The sequence below is a fragment of the Protopterus annectens genome, chromosome 8.part0 (assembly GCF_019279795.1).
Source record: "Protopterus annectens isolate FY-2018-M chromosome 8.part0, PAN1.0, whole genome shotgun sequence".
NCBI classification, from domain to species: domain Eukaryota; kingdom Metazoa; phylum Chordata; order Ceratodontiformes; family Protopteridae; genus Protopterus; species Protopterus annectens.
In genome coordinates, this window is record NC_056741.1 from 275,074,015 (window position 1) to 275,077,799 (window position 3,785).

Consider the following 3,785-nt stretch of genomic DNA (forward strand, 5'->3'; position numbering starts at 1 on the left):
TAAGTATGGTTTGTGTTTTAAAATGCTTGCAACTAGGATTGTTTACATTTATATAAAATGTACAATTGTCTATGTTTCTTGCCCAAAAAGGGGCAGGAATTGAATATTTTATGTAATATTGCTTAGGTTATATAATGTATAGCAATATATGGGAAGTATAATGTTTGTAAACATGAACTTGTTAATACGCTTACACTTTAGTATGGGGTGTCAAACAGTATAACACTGCCTCTATGAGCAGGACTGCTTTTTCTGCCTTCAACCCACCAAATACTGGGCAGGTACCAGTTATCTGCAACCCTGAATAAGATAATGTGAGCAATTGGAAAAAAACAGCAAATGTGTAAAGAACAGAAAGAACAGGAACAAAAGATTTTTTTTCTTAACATCTACATGGCTAACAAAAACTAAGTACACAAGGGAAATTATTTTTTGAGAGATTATTGCACCTCAGGATGTTAGCATGTCCTTCACATAATGTCTGAAGAACTACAGAAACTTAGAAAGCAAAATGCAAGAAAAGTATGAAATTTGCAGTAAGTCACCTTTAATACAGCCACACCATTTCTATAGCCAACATCTCCATCTTACAAGGCAAATCAAGTACTTACTTCAAAATGTTACAGAACCAGTATTATAAAGATACCAGATACAGATATTTCAGCATTGTCAACATTTCTTTGTATTGCAACTGCATTTGTTATTACTGGACTTACTGAAGAAAGGAACGAGGAAGTGGAATGGAACTGAAGGCAAACAAGGCAACTACTAATAATTAAAAAAAAATTGTATACAAAATCTAAGGTGGCATGATAACTCCACACAAAGTAAATCCTAGCATTATACTAAACAAATGCTACGATAAACATTTGTATGACAAACATATAAAATGTAACATTGTAAATGCATTTCTCATACAGAATCACATGCCAAAAGTGCCACTGTCACCCTGGAGAAGATTACGTCAACTTGTACAGTGCTCAATTATTTTCCTACGCAAGACACTGAATAGTGAGATTCCTAGAACTACAGGTGAGCCTGGGCTGGTTGGCTCATGGCAGGGTAACTTAAGGTACTAAGCATAATTACAGACTCACAAAATTGATGACATACAAAGGTGGAAGTGCAGCTTGTTGGTAAAAGGTTTCCATGGGCAGAGTCAGACATACTCTATGTAAACAAAAAAGTTAACTTCGGAGAAGGAGCATTTTGCCCATCTAAATAGCACCAAATCTTCCATCTTTGAATGGGTCACCTTCATTTGCCCAACAGTACATTTGCCAGACAATTAGAAAAAGACAAATAAAAGATATATGTCATTTCCCCACTGTAGTGCGACCCTGGAGTTAGAATATATACTTAGGGGGGGTGGGGGTGAAGCCCCCCACCTACTTTGGTTTTACATTGTCCAATTTGCTTTTTTATTGTTCACTAAAACCAAAGTAGGTGGGGGGCTACACCTCCCCAACTAGGTATTCTAACTCCAGGGTAGCACTACAGTGGGGAAAAGGACAAATAACTTTTACTTGCCTTTTGCTAATTGTCGGGAAAATTAACCGTCAGGCATTTGAGCTGCCTGAAATTGCTGTTGGGAAAAATTAACTTTAGGTGAAATGAAGGTGACCCCTTTGAATATATAAATGAAATAAAAAACAGTAAAAATAAGCCATCGATAAGGTAATTCCATCCAAACTTATACACGTCTGATATATCAGGGGTTTTCCAATTAATGTTTTTTCAGTACGATTAGTTTGAACATATGTAGCTCTATTTCAAGAATTATGTTTTAACATATACCATTGAACAAGGGCCAAGTAGAGCAATACCTAGGCAGACAAATCAAAAATTTCTGACTACACCCCTAAATGTGACTTGACACAGTTGTACACTGCAACCAAATGCAAGGTAATATCGAGACAACATGGACCTTAGTGCACAATTCTATATACATCATACCAAACAGTGCAATGGTGTAAAATCCTAAAATGCATGTTAGTGCAAAGGATGTAGGCTCAGAGTTATTGACATTCTACTTCCTGCAGTGAAGGGCACACTTTTGACTTTCTTCCACCTTCATTTGTGTACTGTGCAATTCTAAGTATATAACTTAACCAGACAGTATTCTTGGGTCACCTCTGAAAAGGGGCATTTGTATCCAGTGAGTTTCTCTGGTTAAGAAATTAATAAAATAAACATGTGACAACCCATCAATGTAATTCAGAGTTTACAAAACCAGAAAAACACACAAATCATCCAAAATATGCCAGGTCACCTATACATAGGGCATATATACTTCATACATGGCCCATCTTTAACTGCACTTCCCAGTATGTAAATTCAACATTTACTCTTACTGCTATATGCGAAATACACGGTAGCAAGAGCACAGTGGTGCAGATGGCTTTGGTAGCTTGCTGTTTCAACACATCTGCATTACCCAGATTTGTACTTAAAGTCAACACCAACTTTACTCTACTGGCCACTGATACTTCAAATCTGCATTTTATGTTCTTTCTCTCCACACAAGGTACTTTTAACATTGAGGACCATCCAATCTACACTCTTGCCAATGAAGTTTTCTTTGCTATTCTAATTTTCACTGTAACAAAAACTATAAATAACCTTACTGTTTGGAGTTAAAAAGACACGCACACAAAAGGCTTTTGGAATTCAGACGACCCCCTTTAGTATAAACATGGGAGCGTTTGTATAATCCTTAGGTGAGTTTAACTACCACTGCCCACAGCGCAACTAGGTTAGGGTCAAATGAAGGATCATTTTCAGAGATAAATTAAACTAGAAATAATTTTGTTTCAATCCACCTCAAATACGGGGTTCACCCCCCCAAAAAAGAGAAACCTGAAAGCAATCGGATGGCACCGAGTACAGACGTCCCAAAAAGTGAAACCTGAAAACAATCGGATACCACGCAGAATACATCTCTTAAAATTAAATAGTGATGCTATTCAAGAGATATCTGTAAAAGGTTGAAGAGTTTCAGGATTTAAATTTTTAATGACCAATGGATCTCTGCGACCACTTGTTAACTTCCTAGCGTTCCTTAGCCAACTCTTTTTCTTTTTGAACATTTAGGGAGGAAGGCTGTAGCATTTCAAGAATGTTAAAAAATACATATTAAAAAACTCACCCTTAAATAAGAAGTCATAGTCGTCCTCTTTATTAGCCATGCTTTTAAAATGCCTAAGGCAAAATAATGGACAAAGCGTTACAAATGAAAACCAAATCGAAATCGGCTGCCTGGTCACCTTAGTTTAGTCGACAACCATGGATCAGGTACTTCCTGTATTTAATTACAGTAATGTACACAAGACTTCCTTCAGATTCCTGAAATCTTTTCCTCCCTTTGACTAACTCATCCGGTCAGACCTGTTCAGAGTAGATGGGGTTTGCTGGTTGGCTGCAGTCCCTAAACTACACGGGAGAGTTCATTTGATTGGATGTTTCAGCATTTGGAAACCAGGAAGGTAGGCTCAAAGCATCGTTTGACACTGCTTCCGTCATCTCACCTGCCTTTCAGGTAAGTGAGGTGTGGTGGTACCAACCTTTACTTGCAACCCTAAGGGTGCATTGCACCTTCTTATGGGAGTGGCTCCTAATGTTATAGAAGAGGAAGGGCACTTGTAATGGTCTCTGCCACGTCTTTTTGTACTGCACAAAAAGAGTGACGTTCACTTTTCACTTTTGCAATTCAGTTTGTTTCCGGTTAACAGTTGAGTTAGTTAACTTTTTAGTTGTAGCACAGTGGTGCCGTATTTTACAGACAA

At 37.6% G+C, this 3,785-nt stretch overlaps 1 protein-coding gene across 1 annotated transcript in view; it reads right to left on the reverse strand.

Moving 5' to 3' along the window:
* LOC122808748 (ras-related protein Rab-11A-like) overlaps positions 1–3,579 on the reverse strand; it is a 317,065-nt gene extending 313,486 nt beyond the window's left edge. Inside the window, exon 1 of the mRNA XM_044079765.1 lies at positions 3,149–3,579. Within this exon, the coding sequence (XP_043935700.1) occupies positions 3,149–3,188 (40 nt within the window). The 5' untranslated portion in view covers positions 3,189–3,579. The remainder of the gene's footprint in view (positions 1–3,148) is intronic.
* Positions 3,580–3,785: the final 206 nt, after the last annotated feature.